Source organism: Morone saxatilis, unplaced genomic scaffold (genome assembly GCF_004916995.1).
Source record: "Morone saxatilis isolate NCDOM2014 unplaced genomic scaffold, NCSU_SB_2.0 Contig3, whole genome shotgun sequence".
Lineage (NCBI taxonomy): Eukaryota > Metazoa > Chordata > Actinopteri > Moronidae > Morone > Morone saxatilis.
In genome coordinates, this window is record NW_023339873.1 from 17220520 (window position 1) to 17248409 (window position 27890).

General features: G+C 42.6%; 4 protein-coding genes across 4 annotated transcripts in view; 3 read left to right on the forward strand and 1 right to left on the reverse strand.

Moving 5' to 3' along the window:
- Positions 1 to 1411, forward strand: part of tmem50a (transmembrane protein 50A) — a 4201-nt gene extending 2790 nt beyond the window's left edge. The window contains exons 6-7 of the mRNA XM_035674341.1: positions 482 to 542; positions 648 to 1411. Coding sequence (XP_035530234.1) covers positions 482 to 542; positions 648 to 693 — 107 coding nt within the window. The 3' untranslated portion in view covers positions 694 to 1411. The remainder of the gene's footprint in view (positions 1 to 481; positions 543 to 647) is intronic.
- A 5-nt stretch (positions 1412 to 1416) lies between these two features.
- Positions 1417 to 4404, reverse strand: rhd (Rh blood group, D antigen). Its single transcript, XM_035674340.1, has 10 exons — positions 4254 to 4404; positions 3708 to 3894; positions 3343 to 3493; positions 3079 to 3226; positions 2759 to 2931; positions 2466 to 2603; positions 2258 to 2385; positions 2103 to 2182; positions 1778 to 1851; positions 1417 to 1606 (listed from the first exon to the last, which is right to left on the reverse strand). The coding sequence occupies exons 1-10, from the start codon at positions 4402 to 4404 to the stop codon at positions 1580 to 1582; spliced, it is 1257 nt and encodes a 418-aa protein (XP_035530233.1). The 3' UTR covers positions 1417 to 1579.
- An 864-nt stretch (positions 4405 to 5268) lies between these two features.
- On the forward strand, positions 5269 to 18787 carry maco1b (macoilin 1b). The gene is made up of 11 exons (XM_035673677.1): positions 5269 to 5643; positions 6951 to 7092; positions 8402 to 8528; positions 9587 to 9710; positions 10412 to 10590; positions 11649 to 12207; positions 14253 to 14411; positions 14827 to 15009; positions 15135 to 15255; positions 16203 to 16377; positions 16507 to 18787. Exons 1-11 carry the CDS (start codon positions 5564 to 5566, stop codon positions 16707 to 16709), a joined length of 2052 nt encoding a protein of 683 aa, XP_035529570.1. The 5' UTR covers positions 5269 to 5563; the 3' UTR covers positions 16710 to 18787.
- A 3365-nt stretch (positions 18788 to 22152) lies between these two features.
- Positions 22153 to 27890, forward strand: part of ldlrap1b (low density lipoprotein receptor adaptor protein 1b) — a gene marked incomplete in the record, with an annotated part of 34544 nt that continues 28806 nt past the window's right edge. The window contains 1 exon segment of the mRNA XM_035673438.1: positions 22153 to 22533. Coding sequence (XP_035529331.1) covers positions 22449 to 22533 — 85 coding nt within the window.

Below are 27890 nucleotides of genomic sequence, written 5' to 3' on the forward strand. Positions count from 1 at the left end.
ACACCAATACACTAAAACCGAAAAAGAAGCCATGGAGCATGCGTATAAAGGTTACGCGCTGTGCACAAGCCTGTAGTCCGCCGTTGTTGTTGTTGTTATAACGCGTCTAGTGGTGGCGGCTGAGGTCAAAGGTTAGAGATGCAGGGCTATTCGCCATCCAGATGACTCCGGGCAATCCGGCGTTTTAGGATTTTCCCACTCAGGCACCCGTTTTCACACCTCGAAAACGCCGGATCCGTCTGGACGCGAGGCCGATACGATAAAGTATTTATCCGGATTCGACAAAAACTTACTCGTGTGGACGGGCCCTGACACTGTCGGGGTGTGGCATTGTGTGGCATGTTGAAGTATTTAGCACTTCAGAATGTGCTGTTTGATGCAAGTAAGATGTTGTACAGCTCATCATTTACTGAATGTGGTACTGTGTCAAATTATAAATGCAACCTCATTTTGTAACCTGTAAATCTTTTATCTTTTGCAGAAAAGCCTGTTGTGTATCCTGGTATTGCGGTTTTCTTCCAAAATGCATTCATTTTCTTTGGGTAAGTTAAAGGTCCTCAGTGGCATCTTCAAACCCATGTTTACACTTCAGCACCGGTATTTTGTGGGCATATTTGTCTTACACTATCTTCCTCTCTCCTGATTAGGGGTTTGGTCTTCAAGTTTGGACGTACGGAGGATCTGTGGCAGTAACGGACTCTTGTGGGACCACTGTTTATACACTCTGCTTTCTACATTGTATGAAACAATTCGCTTTAGTGGTTATTCACTTTATATAAAACTTTTTTAGCTTTCAAATTAACATGTTTAATTTATATAGTTTGCTGTATAATGGCTAAATCATAACTAAGCACAAATTTTCAGAGATTCCTTGAAAGTTGAATATTTTCAAGTGTGGCACATCTTTAAGTGTGTCTATTTGCACTGTGTAACCATGTTGTTAAAATGGTTTACAACTTGTGTATAAAAAAATGTGTATTTTGGGAGCTTTACATCCCCTAACTGTCCACATTTCCTTTGGGTATACTTACTTCTACGACATCCTTAAAGTTCTTTTGTCTGTTCGATGGAAATAACATAAATTATTATGGTACAAATTATCATTGAGGGCAATATTTCTTAATACTGTATCCATTTACTGAATGTAACCATATGGGGTTGTTTGTATTTTTCCTGAAATAACAATGTCAACTCTGAAACTCATCCAGATTTATGGTTGATGGTTAATTCCCTCACACTGCTGACCAGAAGTCAGCAAAGGGTTCTCAGCTATAGGGTGTTGTGTGTGTGTGTGTGTGTGTGTGTCATGGAGATTTGTATTTGACTGCAACACTTACCCATTTGCTTGTGTAACATCCATGAGGTCAGTTTCTGACAACCATGGTAGCATTAAACAGAAACATACTGAGCAGTAAATGAGTCTTACATTCTTGCGTTTTATTTATCTTGCACACATAAAAACAACTACTTTGCACAGCAGTAAAAAATAATTATGAAATTCTATACATTGACATGAATATACACCAAAAGTAGTTTTTACTTGTAGGGTCAGACTTGGTCGGCTTCTGTCTCCATATCCTTACTTGCGAACTGCAAGATGGGGAAACTGCAAAACATGAAAATATGTTTTATGAATTTACCTTGTTCGGCACAACAAAATAATATCAAGTGCATTATTGTCTAGCATCACTATGGAAACATCCTTTAAGTGCAGACATAATTCTCCTCGGCTAGATATTGTGTTTGCTGGTAAGAAGATTAAGACTTGATTGCCTACCTCCCAGAAAGCCTGATCATCAAAACATTTCTTGTCTTGGGGTGGTCTCCAGAAGTTCCACTTGAGTAGGAACCCTTTAAACAATGACATATAAAGCCATTAGGAAAGTGTACAAATGGCAACATACGGTATAATATGGCTCTGATATGGTCACACACTTTTAAAAAAAAAAAAGACTTTACATATGCCAATAATATGTCAAATTTCACTGTTGAGGGCATTCTGCTGCTACATGCTGATTCAAAATGCCTGACAGAAGGTCTTCTGTCTTGTATGATTGTGCTGGGCTGTTGATAATAGAAATCCTACTAGAGAGAAGACTTACCTGTAATGATTCCTGTAGACAGACTTACACTGATGGTGATGAGGAGAGTAGAAATATGAAATACAGCAAACCGGATTGCCCTGCAAAATAAGGACCAGTTACACAGGATGTCACACCTTCTGTGTATGTGTATCATATGACACTTGCATTCTTACGTTGTGTGATCATCACAGTCTTTGATCTGTAGGACGAGTTGTGCTACCCATCCCAGTAGACCAGGGAGTCCATGTGTGCTCAGGACAGCACAGGTGTCGTGGCACTGAAATGCAAGCAGCATGTGGATCTGGAAAATAAGAGCTTATGATGAGTTGTGATGTACAGATTATTTAATCAAGGTGTAGGTGTCTGTGTGTTGATCAAAACCTTGAGGTATCGGAATCCAATTGTTGATACAACAGCAGCAGCGAATCCGATTGTCATGGCTTCCCATGGCTGATGAATGCCTGCCATAGAAACCCCAACAGCAACACCGCCAGCAAGGATGCAGGACTGCATTTGGATCTGACAGAGGAGTGAGTAAACCTTATTATAAATCAGATCTCTGATCGATTGGATTGTTTTGAGTAGCCCCTGTGGTACAGTCTATTCACTGAAGCCAATAGTGACTTCATGAAAGAGCATCATTTTGAGTTAACATATCAAGTGTCAGATCATACCAGGTTGAGTTTTCCCTTGGGGTTCGAGAGCACAGACACAGCAGCTGCAGTTACAGCACTGACAGCCAGGGCCAGGTAGGTGCTGCACACAGCCCCTAGCCTCCTCCCAGGAATACGATTGTCCAGAAGGACCGAATTAAAACTAGGCCAAAACATCCAGAGAAACACGGTGCCTAGAGAACAGAGAACAGAGGGATTTCTATTCAGATTCTGCTATGCTACGGCAGGGTTTGAACTTAAATCTCCAGTTGAAGGATAGCTATCCACTTGCTACATATCTAGTAGCAACATCAGGAAAACATAGCCTACTACTTACATACCTAACATGGAGAATAATGCTGTTTTGCGGTCATATTTCTCTTTTTCAAAACGCTGCATGGATCTCTCCCGATACAGGATCCAGGTCAGCATGAGTCCAGAGAAGGCCCCAAAGATGTGAAGCAGCATGATGCTGCTGAGAGGCCGGACCTAGAGTTAGAAAACACCGTTATAACCAAACTTCCAACAAGTGCATAGCATGTACTGCTGTAGGACGTAAAGATGCTTGGCCTGAAGAACTGAACACAGGATTAAAAGTTTCTTACCTTCAGCAGGGTCTGGAGGAGCCATTCATTCAGGACGAACCCTGACACCTCCAGCAGGGCGATGAGGATGAGCTGAACAGGGTTGGTCTTCCCCACCATGGTCCCAATTGAAATGAGGGCAGAGGCAGCACACATCTCAGCAACTACTATGCTATAATAAAATAGTATAACCATTGACGTATAAATTAGAACTGTGCAATCAAGTTTGTTGATGCTGTTAAATACATCTCTGTTCAATTAAGTGGCTTTTTCTTTTGCTATCGGCTGTAAAAACTTTGTAAGGACAAAATTATTCAGTAGTGATCATTTTTGTGTGTCATCAAATTTAAAATGTGACAAAATAACTGCCTCAGCTAATGACCCACCTTCTCAAATGTATCCGGATCTTTCCTCTGTAATACCAGGACTCAGTTCCATTGAGTATAAGAGCCCATTGGGTGGCAATGACAGCCACAAGGAGGTTGAACCCAGAGCCACTGAAACCATACCGCACTAGAAAAGTGCACAAGAAGCCAAAACCTAGAATCACCATCACATTCACATCCTGGAACTCTGCAAGAGAAAAGACGTAGTAGACTTTAAAAACTGTCAGATATCTGAATCACAATACAGTCATTTCTGCTGGGTTTCAGCTGATAGCCCAGTTTTCATGAGACAACCAGGCCATCTGCTCCTCAACAACCAGCAACTGTATGAGCTTATCAATACCCAACAGTAATAACTGCAGCCCCTCCCCTCAATCCTGGACTCTACTTTATACATTTATTGAGCTCTTTAAGGAAAGTTTATGAATTAGAATATGCATTAAAATGCATTTTTAATTAATAATATTACTCAAATAAAACTTCAAATGTCTAACTTTCAACCCTCATTATCTCACACCTTCCTCCCCTTCCAACCTCACTGCTTACCTGAGTAAAAGCTGCTGAAGGTAGTCCCATCTGCTTTTACATTGCTGTCGATCTCAGTGTAGAAGGCATATATGACAATGAACCCTATCTGCAGAAAGAGCAGCAGAGGTGCCAGACGGGAGCGCAGACTTGGTGCGTACCGAGGAGCCATTGCAAATGTTGTCCGCGCACTTCTCTTCCAACTGACGCATGTGTAGCACTGGCGCTTTGAATCGGGCACAACCCCAAGCACATATTTCAGTTTTTATCAGCTGCTGGACATGAAGACAGACAGACAGACTAGTCCTGAGTGAAGTCTGACTTTGATGCTTTATTCTTTTCAACCACATTGCAACAACTCCCTTTAATACAATTTTACAAAAGGACTTAGATCAAGAAAATAACAGTGCAGGCCTCTCTCCAAGAAGAGGGACTGAACAAAATGCAGCATTATTAGCCTTTATGTTACCATATTTATATTTATCTACACTGTTACAATCATTACGCTATTTATTTTATTGTATCACACCACGTTGTTATGGTGCTGAAGAGAAATAAAAACCCATGGGTAAAGTTAGTCATATGATAACCGATGATAAGTGCAACCCACACTTTTCTAGTCAAACACACGCACACGCGCGCGTACACATTTTAACCTGGCAACAAAACATAGATGGCTTACAAAGCCTGGGGGCAAGTCTGTCCATTGATAGTCCATGAAGCACACACAAAGGCCCTGGTATAAATAACCCCCGTATGTTGGAATGGATGTTTTGTATCTGGCACAAAGGGAATTTTGTCCCAAAGACTGCATATTTTCTGCTCATAATAAACCAAAAGGGGGAAAAACTCTGAGAACAAAGCCCGCCTCCGCGATCAGCTCATTGGTCAATCAGCGATGCCCAATTTGTCCACAGAAATCTGATTGGTTCAACGGGGAGACGGTCCGCACACAGCGGCCCTCGCCCCCTCGCTGCTGCCTGTTGTCTGTGGTGGAGGAGAGCTGAGCGACAGGCCGCTGTGCAACATTAATGGCTCATGTCTGAATCCGTCAACGAGAGAAGCCTCTGCAGAGAGACTGATTGGATATAGCGGCCGTCTGACAAGTGGACGTAAGCCACAGCGCGGCTGGGACTTATTGAGTCTGCGCTAACAGAAAAAGAGGAGGTTCCCGAATAGAGTCCTTTATTTATTTCTTTGTTTCCAGTGGGGAAAAAATAATAACAGCGACATATACCACAGGCACTTCATTTATTATCGTTGTCCGTATACACAAGAAAACTGGATAAGATTACAGTCGTTACTCGAAGGCCAAAGCCAAGGGGAGGAGGATGAAGCGGCGCAATGCGGACTGCAGCAAACTCCGACGGCCGTTAAAACGGAACCGAATCACTGAGGGTATATACGGCAGGTAACTGGCGGAGGGCTCCTCCTCACCTCAGCAATGGAGGACACTGAATGGAGATGCTTGCGGCTTGATAGCTGCAGCACGTAAAACTTCCCCACAGTCACCATTGATGTCAATGAACTGCCACCGCCAGCTAGCTTACGCAGCTAGCGGTAGCGCAGTGTGTGTGTGTGTGTGTGTCCGTTGTAACGTTAGCAACTACCGTTAGCCGTTGAGCTAGCTGTGGCGCTAGGCCGAGAGACAGCCCGGGTTGAACCGAGTCACAAGGTCTCTTTCACCGCAACGCTGCTGTTTGAAATGAGTTGTGGTGGATGTGTGGATACTAATGAAACGACCCTGACTAGCTCCCGTTAGCCCACGTCAGGTGTCATCTGCCAGCCGTGTCACAAGTAGCCGCTTCACTGTTAGCTGAGGAAACTTGTGTTAGTTAGCTTTGTCTGCTCATTGTCAACTTCTCCACATGCGCCTGTCTTATCCACTAATACAGTGTGTTAACGGTCACTGGAAACACCAGTTGCTGAGACTGCAGTCAGTCAGTCAGACTTCACAAGAGCGTGTGTTGCACTGTTCAGTTTGGATAACTTAAAGTTACTCAGTTGTCCCTCGCAGTCAGAGCTGGCAGGTGCCACCTCTGTGTGACTTCCTAAGTGTCAAATAAACCAAACGCTAAAGGCCACTAGTTACACACGTGGCATCTAGAGATGTGGGGCAGCTCCTGAATCATTGAACAGGTGCCCCCTAGATAAAACATCAGAGAGCACCCTGCTGTGTCACTTTCTGGGTCTCAGTGCTCAACAAAGAGTGTCAGCTGCGATCAGATATATCTAGCTTATTAAATTGACATGAACTGTGTCACTAGGTAAGAACCAGCAACACATTATATGTGTACGTGTTACCTCCACAGCAGAATATTTATCACACTGTCGTCCAAATGTTCAAAGCAGGAGCACATAACGCATCAAAATGCAGACATTTAGTACATATCTGTGTACTTGTTCTGTATATACGCCCAGTTGCATTTTATAACATAAGCCACTTAGAATAAGAGCAATGCATACAGGCATTTAATCTGTCGTACAGCAGCAATGGGCTCCATATGCACATCTTAAACTCATTCTCCACACACACACACATAAACATCACAACAAACCTGAATCTCTTTGATTTATTGACTTAATGTTGACCTGCCATATATTGACTCTTACGGGTGAAGATGAGTAACCTGACAATAATAACCTGTGACGTTCTTGTTTATTTGTGTTTCAAAACATCTTGTGTCATCCAGTTTTTCTTCTGATTTTTTTTTTTAGTACCTTCCTGTACCTGAAGTTCCTGGTGGTGTGGGCACTGGTGCTGCTGGCAGACTTTGTACTGGAGTTCAGGTTTGAATACCTCTGGCCATTCTGGCTCTTCATCCGGAGTGTGTACGACTCTTTTAGATACCAGGGGCTGGTGAGTGGCTATGTCCTCATATTATTATGCTTTCATAAAGCTGGAGAAAAGGGCAAGGTCTTAGACATAGCTGTCTTCTCAACCTTTTGTTCAACACTCAACTTTTAGGTGTAAGCAGACATAATTATGGACTAAGATTATCACCCTGTTCTGATTTTCCAATTGAGATGTTGAGTTTTGAAGGCCTTCAGTACCACAGTGCTGTCACAGTCTCCACAAGTAACCAGGTTATTGTTGTCTTTCTGCAGTAACTTGATTTCTTGAATCTTAACTCTAACTAGATAAGCCAAGACAGATTTCTCTTAATGAAATATGACTATGTTCAACTGGGCTTCTAACAGAGTTCACACAAGAGAGAAGTGCATGACGAAGAAGAAGTAATGAAAGAAAGCATCACATACAGCGGCAGCACTACACACTACAGAGCTTCAGTCAGTCCAAATGCTTCAACCTAAACATAACAACAGTTGTGTCAGCTTCGATTAGAAGATGAGATTTTTTTGGTTTACTTTATTTCTCTCAATCAGACTTCTTGTGTGCGTGTAAGCATATTCTGTGACTTAATCAGTTGGCAAGAGCAGTGATAGTGGGGAGTTAAGGATCAGATGATATCGCTTCAGTCAAACCCTAAACAAAAGGAGTAGAAACCTTTTGAGGACATGTGAGGCAACCAGGGCCAATTAAACAGGAAGGAGCAGCTGTACATATCAGAGGTAGAGAGTGCTGCTGCAAGTGTACAGTGATTATCAGATGATCAGATTATGAAAGTTGGGCCAAAACAAAAAGCAACAAGCTGTTCTCACTTTGTGAAACCTTGTGGGCTGCCTCTTAGGATCAGAACTATAATCTGATATAATGTACAAACTACAGATCCGGTTTGTCTTCCTCTTATCTAAATTTTGAATGCTAATGTTAATTCTATTGTAGTTTATTTTGCCTTGGGTCCATAGTTGTTCTCATTGAAATGCAACGTGTAGGTGTGTTTTTGTTGGTGTGTCTGTGTCTCACAAATGCAGAAAGAGAGAACAAAAGTGTAAGCATTCATGGTATCATTTTTCAGCAATGAAATATTAATTTAAATTGCCCAGTAACAAATTTCTTTCATTAGAAAGAATTAAGATATGGCAACCAACCCTTCTATTAACTGGTGTCCAACAGCATACGGCTGGTTGTAAGCCTGAAATGCATTTTCTTTTTTAAGGAAATTGTTTGAAGTTTCGAGCATGAAATACTAACAAGCACAAACAACCTAGATCTGTCTTTACTGCATATGCTGGTTGATCATAACAGCCTCTCCTCTCCCCGACAGGCCTTCTCAGTATTCTTTGTGTGTGTTGCGTTTACCTCGGACATCATTTGCCTCCTCTTCATCCCAGTGCAATGGCTATTCTTCGCTGCCAGTACCTATGTGTGGGTGCAGTATGTTTGGCACACAGGTAAAGATTTCTAATGTATTGGTGTCTTGATATTTGTTAGTATTAATACTGTATATGAGAAATCGGTAAATGCCGGTGATTAAATTGACATTTTGAAAAAACACTTATATTGTAAATCATAGAGGAGAAGGTACCTCATGGTTACAACCTTTGTCTCTACACTACATTAACAATGCAAGCAAAAGAAGGAAAAAACCGATTAAAACGAATCATTTTAAATGATAATTCTAATTCTTGCACTGTTTTGTGGTGTTCTTCCACCTAGCGCGTCAGGGAAAAGCAGGTGTGAAAAGCGTTGTGCAATACCCATGCACATTATGTTATCTTATTTACAAATAGTTGGCTTGCTTCTTAGAATTTTGCATGGTTCGTGTAAGTGAGCTGCACTCTGCGGATTAGTTGTCAGTCTGATTTAGCGGTATCCCCCTGTGTTGACCAAAGGCCAGGTGTCATATTGAAACCCTAGTGCCAGTTGGGGGAGGGAGAAACACATACTGGCCCCCAGTTGCTTTCTGAGCACTCCGTTACTCACCGGTGACATTCACATCCATAGGATGTCACTGGAGTATTAATATCTCTTCCCACTCCATAGCCTGGGGCTGAAAGTGAGTTTATCGCAGCCAAGGAGACAATGGGTATTGTCTGTAATTCTGTGTTTAGTGATAATGGTTTGTGTAAAAGGCTGAGAGGGAGGCTGCTCTGACCGTATGTGGGAGGAAGAGGGACAGCTCTATTTACTCTCATGACTAAAGGTGTATACTAGATTCTGCCGAATTCAGTACACTGGCTAAAGTAGTATTTTGAATGGTTGGACTATTCACTCTCAAACAGCAGATAAATTGTAAAACATATTTAATAAACATAAGATAAAGAGCCCAAGAAGATGGACTCTCACAGCAGGGGGCCACCGGAGTGTATCATGACTCTGCCATTGCCTGTATTGGTTTGGGACAGTCAAGGCAGTGTTTTTTTTCTTCTTATTGCTATGGACTCAATTCAATGGTACCTGATGTTCGATACCCCTTCATAACATTTTTGTCCTGCTTTGTTTTTTTCAGAGAGAGGTGTCTGTCTGCCCACTGTGTCTCTATGGATACTATTTGTGTACATAGAGGCAGCCATCAGATTCAAAGACCTGAAGAACTTCCATGTGGACTTGTGTCGTCCCTTTGCTGCACACTGGTGAGCTGTTGTTCTGTTTTAACTCGGGGCGGTGGAACGCTGTCCTTGACCGACGTGCTTTGACTGAAGGGCACAACTCGGTTCAGTGCCGACTATGAATGTGTCCGCGTGCTGCAGAGGAATGATGTGAAGTAAACACAGCATTATATTAACTAATCTAAGTTTTCACACAGCTTCGTTCATTGCTACACACTGCATTACTACATCAGTAATGTCACGTGGCAGGTTATGTGGTGGGCCACGTGCCTTTTTTTTCATGAGTGTAAGGCTCTGTGATAGTTTTAAAGAATGAATTTACTTAAATGTTCCTTATTGTGCAAGTAGGAACTATAAAAATGAGTACCTCCTTTAGGAAGTTGCAGTAATTGTAGAAACACTTGCTTTGTCATGCAGTTTTGTGCACCACTGAATTTATGTTAAGTTTGACATTAGCTTACAGAAAACTCTTTGGTATTAGATTCTGTGTAAACCATTTGGATTGGAATTGGCTGAGTTAACCTATATTATGCTGTGAAAGTGACCTGTTACCATTCCTTAATGAAGCACTGTTTATTGTTAAGTTGCAGTTATTGATAACTTAAGTGCATTTTTGTAGCAGTGTTTCTTTTTTCATATCAGTACGTTGGTCATAGATCAAAAAGTATAACCAAGTATTACAAAGTGTAGACTTATGAGTGTATTTCTTGTGTCCCTCTCTGTAGCATTGGCTACCCAGTGGTCACGCTGGGCTTTGGCTTCAAGAGCTATGTAAGCTATAAGATGCGTCTCCGGAAGCAGAAGGAGGTGCAGAAGGAAAATGAGTTTTATATGCAGCTCCTGCAGCAGGCTCTGCCTCCAGAGCAACAGATGCTTCAGAGGCAAGAGCGAGAAGCAGAAGAAGGTAAGATTCAAACACACATACATGCGTACTGTATGCACACATGACGCACCTGGTTAGTGAAATCTGAGGCTCTGATCTACTAGGACTGAACAATAAAATCAATATTATTTGACTAGGTAAACATGTAAAAATCACAAAATAGGCAATTCGTCAAGTAGGCATATCGTGTTATCTTGTTGTTTCTCAGTTTGGTTAGCTAGCTCGTTGTCTTGAGTCAGTCATGACACATGGATTGGGTAGTTGAAAGGTTTGCCAGTCAGTCTTGCATCAGTCAGCTGAAAAAAGGAAGGAATGCCTGTTCTGTGTGTGTGGTATTGTGAAGTCCTGCGTGGCACTGCTTCAGTAATGTGAGGTTTTGATATGATGTTGCTCTGTTATTATTATCTGTTGTGATTCATGAAAGCGTGATAAATACAGATGAGTATGTGTTTGAATGATGTCTTAGTTTGTAAAATCCATCGGTAGCTTTGCGAAAGGACCAGTGTGTAGGATGTAGTGGCATGTCAAAACTCTGTCATGTGATTTAATGGATGGTGACAATAAACGTGGACTCTCGAAACTTTTATTCAAACAAGGCTTTTATAAAGGTATTCTTGGCTAGTTATGAATCTGTTTAGTCAAACAAGCAAACATTACTGGAACGTACATTTGCAGCACATGCAGCATTTCCCTCTCTATTCAAAATCTGTGGTTGAACGAACTGCACCTGCTTCATAGTTTAAACAAACACACCATGTACATAATGATCACAAGAGGCAAAGATTTGAAAGGAGCTCTAATTTGAGCTTTTTTCACTGCCAGCCGATAAGAAAAAGATAATGATCATTTGAAATACAACATAGCTGTGTGTTATGCAGTTGTAGCCAAAGTACGTCCATTTCACACAAGCAACACATGTAAATCTTCTGTCTGTGCTCACACTGGTTACATAAAAAACAGTTTGAGTTATGGATAATTACACACTGCTTAAGAGAGGATAGAGGGACTGCCTTTGGCCTCGTGGCAGTTGTCATATATATTTGATATTTATCCTCTTTATCTCCCCTTTATTCATACAGCACCAGCAGCAGCTAAAGGAATATCTGAAGTGGACACACCTCCAGTGTCACAGAATGGCGCCCCAGCCAATAAAAAGACATCGGCACCACTGCCGGAGTTAGAGTATAGAGAAAAAGGGAAAGAGGGAAGGGGCGGCGGGGACGCTAAAAAGCAGCACAACAGCATCTTGCCATCATCAGTGGACTCTAAACTCCAGGAGATGGAGTATATGGAGAGCCATATGAACAACAAGAGACTGACCCCAGAGCTGGGCAGCACAGAGAACCTGTTGCTTAAAGAGGACAGCAATTCCTCCTGCTCCTCCTCCTCCTCCTCCTCCTCCAAAAACTACAAAAATGCTAGCAGCAATGCCGCAACACTCAACTCCTCACCCCGTGGCCATAGTGCTACCAACGGCAGCGTGCCCTCCTCCGCACCATCATCTTCCTCTTCCACGGGGAAGAACGACAAGAAGCACAAGTTAGCAGTGGGGAAGGGGACCTCAGGTGGCTCCCACAGGGATCCCACAGACAACTGTATCCCCAACAACCAGCTGAGCAAACCAGAAGCACTTGTTAGGTAAGAAGCACATGCTCATTAAGACTGTATGCCACTGTGCCATACTGTACTAACTAATAAACAATACTGACAAAGACATTATGGCCACATATTATGAAATGAACTATTTGAAGAGCTTTTGGGTTTGAGACCAAATATAGTCTGAAACACAAACATTTCTTCCACTATCAAGTATGTGTTGAGGCTAGCAATGTAGCATACTGATAATAAGACCAATTCAATCACAATGTTTATAGATGTGTTTTATGTATAATACAGCTGCACTGTAGACTGTACACGTAAAGGTGGGGTAAGCGATTCTGTAGAAATGCCATCACATGACAAATACCATGATATGGAACGAACAACACAGCAAGTAATGTAACCTTTTTAGCTGTAACATTAGGTTGTGGGTTAGCAAACTGCCATAGAGTTTCTGCTGCACAGCTTTCATGCAGAGAGGACGGGGACGCTTTCCCAGAGCCAGCCTAGCAGCTCCAGACAGCGGTACTCACAACTCTTCTGCTACTGTAGCTAACGTCACATCAACAGCATATGTTGGCAAACTACAACGTAAGCCGAATGTCCGTGGACAAGTAATTTAATGCTACCTGACACACAAATCCTGGCTGTAATGGCTGAAATAAAGTCTTGTGTGGCTTGGTCCAATCCACTTTATTCCCATTTACAAAGCCACGGCTGTGTACAGCCATTTTATTATTTTTTTATTTCTTCAGCGCACACACAGTGGATAGCTAGCAGACTGAGGAGGTATACACTGAATGTGAAAAGAAGTGCATTGGATTAGAATCGCATTACTTTGAATTCCTGTAAAGCAGACGTACATTAAATTTAGTCAAGTAGTCTAAATGTTTTACAGCGGAGTAGCTCTGCATGGGGAAAATAAAACTGCCATTACAGCTGACCTTTGATGGTTTCCTGTAATATTTTGTAGTGTCCTATGGCATTTTGTATAATATCTGTTTTAACAGGAGTATCAGTGTGGATCTGATGTTGCTTTTGAACATGATTTGGACATCGCCAGCATGAACAGAATACGTGGATTCAAACCTTTGATTTAATAGCAGTACTTTCAAAGCTTGGTATATGTGTTTTTTAGTTTGCCTTTTCTTGCATTGCTTGTTGTTTCTCTCCAGCATATCATTAACGGAAACTCTGTAGCAGGCCGCTGTTTATTTTATGGTCTGTTTATTTTATGCTTCACTCACAAAACTAAGTGGTTCCAGTGTTTTTATTTAGTGCAGCAGTTACATTTTGACAGCTGGCGCACCTGGAGCAAGCAAACAAAGCATCAAAAATTGATTGTGTTTTATACAGCCTAAACAGATTCTTCAAAAAAAAAAAAAGCCTGCCTCTGCCCCATATTCTCATCAGCTTGTAACAGCCTTCGTTGTGAAACCGCATATAGCACACAGATGGTCATTAATAGGGTCTCTTGCTGGTGTGAATGGGACTGAGGGAAAAAAATGTCATTTCACTCTTTATACGTTTGTGATTTCTATCTAACTTTGTCAGTGGTTTGCTCTTTGCATTATGGAGTTTGGTTGCAGATTTTTCTTGGTGACTGTCTGAGATGTCAGAAGACAAACTTACATAAATGTGTACTGATATCTGTAATCTACTTTAAGGTCTCAGCTTTGTTTTTAATCATACATCTAAATCTAATAAACTCTTAGAAATGATGCTGAAAGTTTGAGTAGAACTGATAATATTCTGTCCTCTGAGTAGGACATAGAAATGATTATGAAGCTTCCTTTACCTACTTTATGAAGGACATCACCAACACTCAGAAACACCAACTAAATTTGTTGTTTCCTTTGTTACCCTTATGTATGTGACTCATTTAAGACCTAAGCTAGTCTTTATTAAGAAGAAGCCTGGGCTATAATAATAATGTCTGGAATCATGTGTCCATAACTACATACATGTTTTGATACTAACATTACTTGGATTGTGAGGATGCACTTTTCTTAAAATCATGTTGAATTTCATATAAGCAGCATGTCAATGTGTGTTTTCTCTGTCCACTCTCCCACCCTGGACAGATTGGAGCAGGATGTTAAGAAGTTGAAGGCAGACCTGCAGGCCAGCCGGCAGGTTGAGCAGGACCTGCGCAGCCAGATTGGCTCGCTGGGCAGCGCTGAGCGCTCCATACGCACTGAGCTGGGCCAACTGCGCCAGGAAAACGAGCTGCTGCAGAACAAGTGAGTGGGGCTACTACACACCAGCACAGAGCAATGTCACACTAGTCCTCCTTCTGGTTTAGGGTGATTACTAACTGTAGCATTGGGGTGTTCATTGTCATGCGTCAGTATAAAATAACACACTAGGATGTCCACATCAAAATCATCACATCAGAGCAGCTTAACATCCACAAGTTCATCTCTGATTGAAATGTCTGCTGGAGAGGTCCTTCAGATTGCTGCAGACTTCAATCTAGTTTCAACAGGATGACATCATAAATATCAAGCAATTTGGATGTGCTGCTCAAATAAATTCTCTGCATGTGATTCAGACACCGTCACAGTTCAAAAACAATGATTGCAGGTAAGAAATACTGATCAAGCCACCCTGTATTTACTGTTTGTTAATATGCTGTTTTATGCTATGTGTGTGCAGGCTCCATAATGCTGTGCAGGCAAAGCAAAAGGACAAACAGGCTGTGGGCCAACTGGAGAAGAGGCTCAAAGCAGAGCAGGAGGCTCGAGCCAGCGCAGAGAAACAACTTGCAGATGAAAAGAAGAGAAAGAAGTTAGAGGAGGCCACAGCAGCCAGAGCAGTAGCACTAGCAGCAGCATCCAGGTAGATGCACATCTGAAACACAATTTAGTTTTCATTAACAAGTGTACTCCTGCCTTGTGGCCTGTTTCTCACAAGTCATGATTTATTATTGGCACTGATTTTTGACTTTTTTCTCATTTGTTCAGAGGGGAATGCACCGACACGCTGCGGCGGCGGATCACTGAATTAGAAACCGAGTGTAAGAAACTAACAATGGATATCAAGCTAAAGGAGGATCAGATCAGAGAGCTTGAATTGAAAGTTCAGGTAAGGATTTATTATTAATTCAATCGTATGTGTGAAATTAAATTGCCACTAACTCGCACACTCGGACCAAAACAATGGGCGCTATGGCCAACCAGACTCCATTGACAAAACCAGTCATTTTACATAGGAGATCCTTGTAAAAGTAAATTAAAACTAGACAGAAAAATTTTGAGAACTGTCGGTTGGGGAAAAAAACCTTAAAGGTCTAAATATCTTTCGCCATATAGTGGACCAGAGCTAGTGTGCAAAAGTGTATACAAGTCAAATCAACAATTCAATTCAATTTTATTTGTATAGCGCCAATTCATAACAGAAGTTATCAAGGTCACTTTTCAAATAGAGCAGGTCTAGACCGAACTTCTTTATAACATTATTTACAGAGACAGTACCACCATGAGTCGCACCACACACACACACACACACACACACACACACAACACACACACAACACACACACACACACACACAGTTCAACCTTACCTTTAGGTCTCACGAAACACCTTAACATTTTAGACAAATGACTGATGAAATAATATTACATAACATATATCAGATTTACGATTTGATGAGATTCCAAATTGATAAAACAGAATCAGAATTGCTAAAATGTGAACGATATTCAACCCTAGTGCTCAGACATTAGGCAGAACGGTTGCTCAGTCACAGGTTGTTGCACTGTATATACCATATAGACTTTCTAAGAGTACCCAGGAAACCTCATATTAAAGGATTTCTTTTGGTTAATAACATTTCTCCATGCAGCACTGAATTCATTTCTATTCACATCACTTACAGAAGTTACAAAAACGAATCAAATTCTCATTGCTTCTGTGCCTCGCCATGTCCATCTGGCAAGCTAAAAATCTTACAAAAGCAAAAATCAGCCTACACAGACCATTCAAATGCCAGTGTGACCATAACTGTATCTCCTCTCCTACATCTCTCAGGAGCTTCATAAATATAAGGAGAATGAAAAAGACACAGAGGTGCTGATGTCAGCGCTGTCAGCCATGCAGGACAAGACCCAGCACCTGGAAAACAGCCTGAGTGCAGAGACCAGGATCAAACTGGACCTCTTCTCTGCACTGGGAGACGCCAAGAGACAGCTGGAGATAGCACAAGGTCAGCCTGATATCCACAAACAACATGTATTCAATACTCGGTGTGAGCACACCTACAAATATTTGTGGGTCTGAACCATATCCTGAGTCATCTTGTGTTCGGACTGATGTGCTGATGTCTGTTTTTCAGGTCAGATCCTGCAGAAGGACCAGGAGATAAAAGATCTGAAGCAGAAGATAGCCGAAGTGATGGCCGTCATGCCCAGCATCTCCTACACAGCCGACACCAGCAGCATGACCCCCGTGGCCCCCCACTACTCCTCCAAGTTCATGGACACCAATCCCTCCGGCCTAGACCCCAACGCCTCCGTTTACCAGCCACTCAAAAAGTGAACACTTCGTCCCGCCCCTCGCCTCCCTCCATCCTCCCATCATTTCCCCCCCCGCAGGCCCATCACCTTCTAATCTGCTCGGCATGTCTGCGGCTGAGAACGTTGTTTTTCTTGGGTTTTTATTTTTCTCCTCGCCAGGTCAGAAGGATGTTGTATTGTGTGACTGTATTTGTTGTAGTTAAAACAAAAGACAAAAAAAACTTAAACGGACATCACATGTCAACTAGGAAGTCCCAATTTTTTTTTCTCTTAAGTGTCTAGTGAAACCTCACAGAATCGGGTATGTATCTTCATCTCAAGGGTGTTGCTCTGCCTTTCCCACCGCCACTGCAACCATCTGCAACCAGTTACCTGCTCTTTGGTCCTGGGGAATAGCTGCTTTATTATTTTAGGTTGATTTTTTTCCCTCCTAAAAATTGGAAAACAAAGTTCATCCTATCATACAGCCTTTCTTGTAATCCAAATTTCTTTGACCGATTGTTTTCTCCCAAGGTAGTATGGCAACATCTGTACAACCAGAGGAATGTAGTGCAAAGTTGGCACAGACTCTCGTCCCTGTTGTGTTTATTTTTTAAGAAGCCAAATCAACACTGCTCTCAGCTGCTTTGGGTTTTGGTGGTAAATAGTTTTTAAAGTATATTGTGTGGATCTATTTGTTCATTCTTTATGATTCAAGTGTTGATTTCAATAGGCTGGAAGTGTTGATTGGAAGAAGTTTGAAAAGATCTTGTTTTGTAAGCAGGAACATGAAGAACCCAAGCAGCTCCTAATGAGTTTTTGAGGTGAAGAAAGAGTGCGGTAAAAGGCGAAGTCTGCAAGTGTGCCGGCTTCTCGGTACTCTGCACAGTCTTTCATCAGTTGTCATGATCACAGTGCCTTGAGTTGAGGACATAGAGTGAGTTTGAGGATGAGACACGGCCCAACCCTTCTCCATTAGTGGTGAAGCATCTGGCTAAGCTGGGAAGGATAAGAAGTTGATCTGGCCTAGTGAAGTGGGACAAAGTTGGGACACGGATGTGGGTTTTTGGACTCCCTACTGATATCCCAACTGGTAGGGAAGCTGATCCATCCACTCAATGGCAGCTTTGTCCCTTATGTTAGTCACATTCAACAGATACATCGGACAGCAACACATCCAATACTTCTCATTATACTCCTGTTTGCCTGTTGTCAGTATGTTGACATGATGTTATCCTCCAGAGTTTACTGCACACAGGTCTCCGGCTTGTCACATGTCCACTCACAGAAGCTCATCTCTACTGCTGTTAAACTCCAAATCCCTCGGTTTAGCTGCTGCCCTCCCGTTCCTTTTTGATTTCCAGTTTAAAGTTGCACTGTAGAAAACACGCTGTTTGAAAGGGAAAACTGTAAAGACGGACTGTGCAATGTAAACAAAGCTTTGAAAAAAAGCCAACTTTAATAGTTAACAGTTGAATAATTTTATTGAATTAATCCTCTACTTCAGTTTGAGTGCCAAGACTGGAATGCTTGTTCCTCTAGTAATGTGTAAGAATGTACTGCAAATACATTGGCGGACATGTTTGTCAAATATCCAGTTGAATATCACTTATTGGCAGTTTCTGTTAAGCAGGTAGAGAAGAGTGGTCACCTGTTTGTAGTAGACTGTGTAGTTTAAAGTAAGGGACTAGAAAGTCAAGTTTCTTTTTGTGAATGTTACAGTATTTGCAACTGTTGGGCAAGTGGCTGTTTAAAGCAGTTTTCCTTATTCTGGTGTTATTGTTATTTTTCCTGCAGGGAGAAAATTGCTAGAGTCTGATATGGTTTCACCATCATCTGAAATGGTCATTGTTGTTCGTGTGGTTTTCACCTAATGTAAATGGAGAAGCTTTTTTTCGCTCAGATTGCTGTCATTGGCTACTGGAAAAAAAAAATGTTGTGAAAATTACAGTTTAGTCAGTTGTTTGGTCAACTGATTGTTGAAAGTATAGAGAAGTGTTTTGTTTGTTTTTTGTTTTCTATGCCCACAGTCACTGCTCTGTTTCTCCCCAGGTCTGACCTTGGCTGTGCTCTCGCTCTGTGAGGTTTACAAGGAATAAACATTTTTTTCTTGCAAATTGACTTTTCTCTGCTTGTTGCTGTTACTCCGACTTACTCCTCTGGCCAGCTTTACAAACCTGTGTTGTTCAAACTAATGCAAGTATGACGCCCCAAATACTGTCAGCCCATCAGTGATTACATTCTTCTCATTACTGGGTGACTTGGTTCTAATGAAAGACTCTGATATATTAGAATGGTTTAAATAAAACACTATATTAAGTTATGTGTTCAACTATTAGATGTGCTTTGAAATTTGATGTTTTTCATAAATTTGAAAAACTGCTCATAAAACTATTCATCTGGCTATATTCTGGTATTGGATGTTAGATGCACTATCATTTTATTACCACTAGGAGGCAGCATCCATCTAAATAATATAGGTTAAAAGGGATAATCTCTGTCCACTCAGACTCTTGGTTATTAACTCTGTCCAGAACCACTAATTCCTTCTATTCCTTCTTTTCAAGATTAGAAAATCCCATTTAGCTCTGACAAAAGGAATTTATGAATATTTTATTCATGCTAACCTCCAATCACAGCTAGTCAAAACATGGTGACCACTGGAGTTCCCACAGAGCTATCCGGCAGCACTGGGTTGGTAGATAAATGAAGCTGGGAGTGTGCTCCATTTAAATAATGCCAGAGGGGGAATGCCAGTCTTTGATGTTAAAAACTGAGTATTTAAACACACCTTTTTATACTTCCTTTTTATCTACATTTCAAACTGAGAAGTAGTCTTTTCTGTGCTCTGCTGACCTCTGGGCGTGAGGTTTCAGTCAGTGATGAGGGAACCATAAAGAAGGAGAAAATTATGGGCTGCGACACATTTTGATTTCAGAGATAATTCATTCATGTAATGCACAAAATTTGGGAGGGAGATAAAGAATCTCTGTGCCAAGGACAGTGAATTTCAATGCATGAAAGAAGCCCTCTGCTCAGCACTCTGTCACATGACAGGCTTCCCCAAATACGCTTGATTAACCTGTGCAGCGAGACAATTGTGGGAAAAGCTCCTTGCTCATTTTCTCTGCATTAACCGGCACCTAGGTTAGGCATAAATTTGTTTCACACTCAATCCTCAGTATTTTATTGCTCCTCTAGTTCCAATTTGGCACCACGCTGTTTGGCAGAGTCAAGCATGTGGAATTAACAGATTATAATAGGTCTTTTCTAGCAGTCTGCATTTGGCACAGCTGTACTCGCAACGCCATTAGGCCAACAAATCTACAGCAAATCCAGCTGTTTGAAGAAGAGAAGCCATAAATTAGAAATTCCAGGTAGTGCTCTCCTGTTTCTCTAGCCCCACTCAATTAAAATTAACTCAGTGAGTCATTTTCTTAGTGGAAATACACTTTCCATCCCCCTACCTCTGTACGTGTTCCTCTGGAAAACAAGTTCTGTTTTACACGGTAAAACTGTGTGTGTGTGCGTGTGGAGGGGGGGATATATGTGTGTATAGATTTACTCCATGGCTGATGCTATGAGGCTGCTTACTTGTGTTTGCCATCATGTATAAATAAATTATGTGTGTTTTGTCTTTCATGCTCACCTTCAGACTAAAGAATCATCTCTGCTGAATGTTGGGCAACCCGCTCACGCCCTCCCCTCCCCCCTCAGCCACCCCAGCAGAAAGTCATTGATTTTTCCCAAACACACCTACTGTAACTACAACCCATGTTGCTGCTTTAAAAGTCAAGATATGTCTCGCATGCCTCAGTAACTGGCAGATTTACTAGCAGAGAGTGCATTCCTTTGTCTCGAGCCTTTCAGTGAAGCTGCCAACAAAGAAACAGTGATTTAAAAGGAATGCACCTGAGGGATCGTTTAGTTTACAGAGCTACACTGATGCGGCGATAATTCTCCCTTCCAATCATTTCTTGTGTGGTACAAACCAAGTAGTATGTCACTGCTAACTGAGCTTTAGGTTAAAGATGGTGGGGTTTCCTAATATGTCCTTGGTGACGTATTAGCCTGTTGCACTCTTGTATCTGAGCTTGTCATCTCCAGTGAAATCTGGTACTGCAAGATTTTTTAAAGGCCAATCTCATGAGTGGTGGGTGATGATGTAAGCTCAGTGAAACTCAATAGAGACATTGGGCTTGGTATGATAGAAGCCAATACAATATAAAAGTTTCAGCACCAACGGCCAAATCAATTCTCAGGATGATTTTCCCTCAACAAAATGCTTTATGTCATGTCAACACAAGAAAAACTTTACATCATCTCTTTACTGCAACTTACAACTTTAAATCAGGATGTTATCAAAATAAGACTAAAGGTACTATGTGCTATGGATATATTCTGGTCAGTACACAAAAAAGGTATTGAAGATTGACCCTTGCAGAAACTATTTGCGTTGTCACAAAGGCCCGCCCCTTAAAATCAGATTTTTAGTGAGCACAGAGAAACTTTCCACTTTCAGCAGATGAGTGTGAAAACATCCATCTAGTGTCAAACTGCACATACATTATTCTGCACAGTGAAGCTCAAACATCCAACTGTAGGACCAACAAGAACAGAATTGTGAGTGTAGGGGACTTCTATATATTCTATACTGTTTCCTTGTACCATCTAAGCAGCCTGCAGAAAGTGGGGCTGAAAAAAGGTCATTTTGATCTCAGAGAGATTTTAAACCGTCACAATTGTTGTTAGCTGACTGAATCGTGTCCTTTTATCCATTCAACATGTATTTTTAATCACACACAAAGGTGGTCAATATGACTCTTGGCTGGTCAGCAGGGATTCCTCTTCTGTGAAAATGAGACCCCTCTCCTCCAGATGTCCAGCAGCAGCTCTGTGGCTTTCAATTTGGAACAGTGACTCACTGTTGTAGTATAATGTACTCTCTTCCAGGAAAGAAAGCTCACAGCCTTCCTGCCCTGCAGCTGTTTACTCGTAAGAAGGGTCATCAGAGCACTAGGGCACAATATGGGGGCTATGCTTACAGTAGAGGCAACAGAATGCACTTTATCAGAAACAATATTATATCAGGTGGATGTGTACCACAAAACAAAGTATGATTGTGGAGTCAGTAGAGGATGACAGTTACCAGTTGCCATAAGGAAAACCATCACAATAATAATAATAATAATAATAATAATGAACAGTATGGTTCAGTGATGCACAATATGAATTGATCTGCTTTATGGTGCTACATCAACCTGAAAAAGGTGAGTCAAGTAGTTCCACTCTGCGATATATCTCTGGTCTTGACATTACTGACATTTCCAGTGAATAGACGATGAATTTAGAAGCTCGGTAATAAAGAAGAAGCCATGTGGCTGAATTAAACATGAGAGGTCTGCCCACGGTCCGTGATGTGACTACCAACTCCTGAGTCACGGAACCCACCGGGTGGGAGTAAAGCGGTACCGTGTATCAACAGAGAACAGCAGCAGCACCGCCCGCCCGGGACGCGAGCGCCGCCGCTGCAACAACCTCGCTCGCGTGATTCCACAAACGGGCGTCACGCACATTATCCGGTTAATTTACATATCTAACACCGCCCAGGGGGACGAACATGATCATCCACCATCGATTGAAAGCTAACCGTGCGGAGGGGAGAAGAAAACAGCCGAAACAAAGTTTGGACGAGAGAGGCTTGTGTTAAACCAAGCGAAGTGTTTCGACTGAGACGAAGAGGCGCTTATCGGGCTTCTTTGCCCCACTTTTGGATTACGATATGGACGCTTTGAAATCCGCTGGAAGGGCAATTATACGGAGCCCCAGCATCGCCAAACAGTCGTGGGGTGCGGGCAGACATAAAAGTGAGTATTCAGTTGTTCGACACGTTACCGTAAAGGCGTTTGTTTGCTGGTGCTAATTTGGCTAAACCGAGGGCTAAACCAGGCTAGCCTTGACAGGGAGCTAACGTTACAACCGGTGAGTACGTTACTTTACGTTAGCGTTACTTTACAACTCGTCTGTGGACGTCAGCCGCGGTTGTTGGGGGCAACATATCAGTCAGTGTGCGGGGTGTCGGTAGAGCTGGCAGGCGACCCGAAAAACGACCCGTTTAACGTCAAAGCGAGTGTTTAGAGTCGGAAATGTTTTTTGTTATGCTTTTGAACTTGACGCTCGAAGTGACAGCGGCGCTCCGTCCGCAGCAGCAGCTCGTAAACCGACTCCTGTTGAAGCTCTTGTAGAAACTTCTGCTCCCGAACAGAAACTGATCCTCCGAGCGACGAACCGGTCGCACGAGTTCACCGCTGGACCAGAAGCGGCCGCGTGACGCGACAAAACTTTGAGAGTCTCGTGAAACCCGGTGATTGTGTGCCACGTCACTCCGGTTTAGAGATGTAACGTTACAGCAGGGCACGGAGACACGAGCGGTCGTCTTCCTGGCGAGGCTGTGCAATCCTAGCAACGCACTGTTGCTAGGCGATACAGTGTGTGAAACAAAAAAATGCGAGGCAGGATAATAAGGAGTGGTTGCAGAGGCGGTCCACCCAGTGCCAGGCTCCTGTCGGGGGTTTGATTATCACCAAAGACCACCTTAGCTTTTACTCGCCTGGCTCCAGCTGAGCGGGATCACACACTGTTGGCGTGGCTTTCACATGCACGCTGAGCTGCCTACTAGACCCTTTTATGTTTGCTTACACAAAGGGGCAATGTCCCCTGCTCCCATGCCCCCCCCTCTCCCTCTCTCCCTTCCTTTTTTTTTTATTTCATAGACAATAGAGCAATTGGCAGCAAGATGTGACACGTGCCAGACAGTGCAGTGGATGCTTTGTTTTGGTCCACTGGGGGTGGGGGGGTCCACAGAGGACTAACGACCAGTCAGTCCCTAATGGTGGGAGCTTAAACTGAGGGTGAGGGTGATGACTTCACGTCCAATCTGTGTTAAAAGTCACATCCTCCACGCTCCGCTCTGCTGCTGCTGCCTCAGACAGAGGTGGTTCCTCTTAATCGTTTTATCTATCACAACCTGTCTTCGTTAGGGCGTCATGTGTTGTCTGTGATCAAAGAACATCCTCTATCTGTTGTAATTACGGGCTGCAAAGTCATGAATGAGAAGGCCACTTGCTTAATCTTGTAGTGTCTGCTGTTGTTATGAGATGTATCCAGATACAGTCGTTTATAGAGCAGTGTGGTCGTTTAGAGCGCAGAATAAAAACATGTTGTAGTTTCTTTTTTGTCTCGAGTTGTCTAAGCCTAAAAATACACTATTTCTAGATTTAGACGGGTCCTTAAGATAGTCTGTCCCTCCTGCGTAGGCCTTGTCAACGCTGCCTATTCACCTCTTTGGCATTTCTCAGCACTGCATTCCTTCTCTTCCACCGTCAGTGTTGGATCGTAACAGGTTCCAGTATTGTTTTCATAAAGCTGCCCCATGTCTCTCTTAATGGTAGAATGACATTTCCCTTGCTTTTGTGGTCTTGTGTCTCTGCAGGGCAAAAACATGTCAGCGATGTCATTTCCTGCATGTGTTTAAACGGCTCGGTTGAGTCTTTTGAGCTGCCAGAATGTTTATCCGCGCTGCCCTCTCATTACATCCACAGGTCCCAGTCGGAGGGGGGGGGGATTGGTATGCAACACCAACCGTCTTTAGGTCATTTCTTTTTTTTTTCTCAACCAGTCTGAAAAGTGTGGGAGGCAAAAAAAAAAATCCCTGTCTGCATTGAAGAGACAGTTTCCTCCCACGTTGCTGGTCAAGGAGCTGACTTCTCTGGGGTTGTCAATATTGAAGCAGCTACATATCAGGATGTCAGTGGACCCCTGCAGACGGGTAACGAGGAGTGGACCGCGTCATATTTAACACCTAGATGTGTGAGTTGGTGCTGACGCTGCCACCGGAGGTGGAAGTAGGAGTAGCTGTTGACTGATTAACATGTTGTACATTATTCACAGTGTCACTGCAGTGACAGAAGTTGTGTTGGTGTTAAACAATACATCTGTAGCTGTAATTTAAATGGCAAAATGCTCCATGACAGACACAGTAGGTCTTAATTATGTTTTTATCTAATGTACCTATTCCCATTGAAGGACTCCCTGCAACACCAGTAACAGCATTAAAAAATGCATGATAACCCATTCAAAATTAAAGGCATTTGTTTTAACTGATTCTTTGCGTAGGTTGCATATTGCCTCAAACGGGCTGATGAAAACTGTTCACACAACAGACGAACAGGTTTGCACAATGTGTCCCTGAAGATTATAGAGTTGGCTGTCAGCCCACAAAAACTCTGCCTCTGGTATCACTCCCTCCAATTGTTTATGTGCTTTTTTGCACAGACATGCATCAACTTGTAATCTGGCAGTGGAGAAAGACAGGTAGTGATTGCGCTAAGGGAATCGCATTAATAAAAATCATCCCCCCTTTGCATTCCTACGGCCTTAAGTGTTGATTTAAGGGTAAAAAGGGCGTGTCGTGTGGAAAGGTTTCATAAAATGATTACTACCACTGGCCACAAAACAGCAATCAGGCCCAGAGCTCAACAGTATACTGGAGGCTTGGAAAGAAAGGACAGGGACACGGTCAGTTTTGGAGAGGGGGTGCTAAAAAAGAGGCAAGTATTACCCAGAATTGGACACGTCATCGGAGGTGGAGGGAGAAGAAGACAAAGTTGGCTTCATCAATAAACTGAGGTTCATTCTTGGTCAACCCCAGAGGACATCAATAAACCTCCACAGGCGCGTGTGAGTGCAAGTGAGAGAAATATGGGAAGCGCTGTCTCTGCTGTAGGTGCACAATTAATGCTCACGCTTTAGGGAGCTGTGGGAGAAAAGAGGCTCTCGTCCCAGCCTGGCAGGAGTTTTTGTGTTGGGGTGGGGGATGCTAGTATTATTAACCTCACTTCTCAGAACAAATTAAAAAAGGGGACTTGTATGTAAAATACAAATGTTAGATTGTAAACTGAATGACCCAAACAGGCGTTAAACTGCTTTTCCCAGGCTTGTTAGCTGTCACACTAACTTAACTGGGATTTTCCCCTCGCTGTGAAAAGTCTCACGATGGCGGTTTATTTATCACTAAAGCCTCTTCCTTGCTGGGACCAAAGAACTGCCACACTGGACCATATGTCTACACATACGCTGAAGGGAGATTCATGGAATATTCTCACTGTGTTCCTGCCCCACACTCTCTTCTGGCTTCACAAGGAATGGCAAAAGCTTTTAAATAGTCCTACTGTGATAAATTTGGGGAAATAAAAGATGTTTTATTTCTTGAGTTGAGAAAAAAAAAAAAAAAAACCATTACCCAATTTTTTTAAATCTTGCTCCTGCCCACAAAACGTGTTTTTGTCTTTTTGGAGAATTTAGCAGCTTTAAAACAGACAGGCAGAGAGTGTTTTGACTCTGAATATACACCCCACCATGAACAGATGCATTTTTCTGATTCACCAGGCAACTGAGTGCAAATTAGCACAGAGAAGTACATGATACAAACAATCGCTTTTGATTCCACAATTCATCATAACTTGCAATTTATTGCTCCAACTCGGGGCCTGTGCCAGTCCCCACCGGTGTAACGATACACTTCTGATGTTTAAGCGTGGTTTGCCGCGGTTTCTCCTACTTTTTGGCGTCAGGTTCCTGATAAATGGCAAGATATCAGGGTTCAATTCCCATTCATTCTCCCCTAGGAGATTAAACACTAACACTGGTCGTCTTTAGACATATATACCTTCTCCAAGTTGCATCCAAATCATTTCATGATTGTCGGCAGTCTCTCCACAAACAGGTCGAATGTGGAGCTCATACACTGATCACAGATACAGAGATTCGATACTCATGGACTATCATAATCAGTGATGTGTACTGTCACATTCTTCTTCTTTCCTAAATCAGGGCATGCCTGCTTCCGGATCTTTAGCAATCTCCATCTCTTACTCTTCTACTTCTGCCTGGCCCAGATTTCACCCCTTTTTGCACTGGATCTTCTGGTGCAGGGCTTCTTTACACAGTCACTCCTACTCACCCTGGCCTCTGTCCTCCTCTACTTCTCCTTTTTTGTCTCGGAGTTGTCTAAGCCTTAAAAATACACTTTATTTTTCTAGATTTAGACGGGTCCTTAGATAGCTGTCCCTCCGTGCGCTGAGGCCCTTGTCAACGCGCTGCCTATGGTGACCTCGTGCTGGGCATTTCTCAGCAGGTGCATTCCTCCTCTGCCACCTCACGGTTCGCTTTGGCCTCGGTTAACAGTTCAGGTAATTCGTTTTTCATAAGCTGCCCATGTCTTCCTCCACGCTTAATTTGGATTATGAATGGTGTACGATTTTACCCTTGTTTTGTGGTCTTGTGTCTCTGCAGGGCAAAAAACATGTCAGCGATGTTCATTTCCTGCATGTGTAATTAAAACGGCTCGGTTGGAGTCTTTTGAGCTAGCCAGAATGTTATATCCGCGCTTCCCTCTTCAATTACATCCACAGGTCCAGTCGGAGGGGGGATTGGGTATAGCAAAACACCAACCCGTACTTTAGGTCATTTCTTTTTTTTGTTTCTTTAACCAGTCTCGAAAAATGTTGTAGGAGAGAAGGCAAAAAAAAAAATCCTGTCCTGCATTAGAAGAGACAGTTTCCTCCCACGATTGCATGGTCCAAGGAGCTGACTTCTTCTCGGGGGTATGTTCAAATATTAGTAAGCTCTCAGCTACAATATTTATGTATCCCCCCCAAGGATGTCAGTGGCACCCCTGCAGGACGACTGGTGTCTGTAACGATGAGTGCATGTGGAACGCGCGGTCATATATTTAATTTTTTAAAAAAATAATCAACCATAGAATGTGGTGATGTTTACAGTGCTGGACCGGTGCCAACCGGGACAGGTGGAAGTATGGAGGTAGACTGTTTGTTGACTGTTAACCAATCCTAAACATGTTGCCTACAATCTATTCACAGTGATCACTGCAGTGGCAGACAGTTCTGTCACTGGCAGTGACCACTGTGATAATGTACAACATTGTTAGTTGGTGGTTCTCAACAGATATCATCTGTTACGCTGTCTAATCTTTCAATATAATGACCAAACTTTCCATGGCTCCTCCACTCGCAGACACAGGTAGGGTGGCCAGTAGTTATTGGTTTTATATCTAATGCGTAACCCTCATTGTCTTTTTTATTTATCCTACATACACAAAGCGTGTGTGGGTCCGCCAACTGGAGCGACCCCCTCGGCCCTCTCG

Bases quoted from the DNA above. Each gene is read 5' to 3' on its own strand.
- maco1b (XM_035673677.1), top strand. From the start codon at position 5,564: ATGAAGCGGCGCAATGCGGACTGCAGCAAACTCCGACGGCCGTTAAAA. The intron at 5,644-6,950 runs GTAACTGGCGGA...TTTTTTTTTTAG, and splicing joins ACTGAGGGTATATACGGCAG to TACCTTCCTGTACCTGAAGT. The intron at 9,711-10,411 runs GTGAGCTGTTGT...CCCTCTCTGTAG, and splicing joins CGTCCCTTTGCTGCACACTG to CATTGGCTACCCAGTGGTCA.
- rhd (XM_035674340.1), bottom strand. From the start codon at position 4,404: ATGGCTCCTCGGTACGCACCAAGTCTGCGCTCCCGTCTGGCACCTCTG. The intron at 3,227-3,342 runs GTAAGAAACTTT...TTCTAACTCTAG, and splicing joins TCCTCCAGACCCTGCTGAAG to GTCCGGCCTCTCAGCAGCAT. The intron at 2,932-3,078 runs GTATGTAAGTAG...TCTGTTCTCTAG, and splicing joins AGCATTATTCTCCATGTTAG to GCACCGTGTTTCTCTGGATG.